This window comes from Gavialis gangeticus, unplaced genomic scaffold (genome assembly GCF_001723915.1).
Source record: "Gavialis gangeticus isolate Ggan-Ray unplaced genomic scaffold, GavGan_comp1, whole genome shotgun sequence".
In the NCBI taxonomy this organism is placed as follows: domain Eukaryota; kingdom Metazoa; phylum Chordata; order Crocodylia; family Gavialidae; genus Gavialis; species Gavialis gangeticus.
In genome coordinates, this window is record NW_017729022.1 from 183,910,120 (window position 1) to 183,910,712 (window position 593).

At 64.8% G+C, this 593-nt stretch overlaps 1 protein-coding gene across 3 annotated transcripts in view; it reads right to left on the reverse strand.

Annotated features, from left to right (window-relative positions):
• Window positions 1-211, reverse strand: part of PAPOLG (poly(A) polymerase gamma) — a 39,585-nt gene extending 39,374 nt beyond the window's left edge. For all 3 annotated transcript variants that reach the window (XM_019516642.1, XM_019516641.1, XM_019516640.1), the window contains exon 1: window positions 141-211. In XM_019516642.1, coding sequence (XP_019372187.1) covers window positions 141-157 — 17 coding nt within the window. In that variant the 5' untranslated portion in view covers window positions 158-211. The remainder of the gene's footprint in view (window positions 1-140) is intronic.
• Between the last annotated feature and the right edge of the window lie 382 nt (window positions 212-593).

Below are 593 nucleotides of genomic sequence, written 5' to 3' on the forward strand. Positions count from 1 at the left end.
CGCGCTCGCCTGCACTGGGAGCGCCTCCCGGGCACGGCCCCCGCGCGGGGAACACGCCGAGGGCAGAGCAGAGCAGGCCGCCCAAGGGGGAACGTGGCGCAGCCGCCCCCGACCCAGCCCCAACCCGGGCCCACGCTCACCCGCACGTCTCCTTCATGGCCGCCGCGCACGTGACGCCAGCGCACCCTTCACTCGGCACCGGACGCGGCCCGCCGCCACCACCGCCCATATGTGGGCCGGGCCCGCCTCGCCTCGCCTTGCCCCGCCCTCGCCTCCCCTCCCGGCAGCGCCTGCGCGCGTGCTTGTGTGTATGTATACATGTGTGCATGGGGCGTGTGTCTGTGTGTGTATGGGTGTGCCTGTATATGGGGGGGGGGGGTATAGTGTCTGTACGTGTGCATGGGTGTGTACATATTGTGTGTGTACATGTATAGTGTGTGCGTACACGCCTCTTAAAGTTTTCAGATCAAGAGTAGTGGCTTTTTAACCCGGCAGGGCAAATACCATGTATCTGTGTCCGTGAAGGCAGTTTTCCTGCATCGCTCAGCAGAACTGCTTTTTTCGGCAGGGATCAGTGCCTGCCGAGGGGCAGC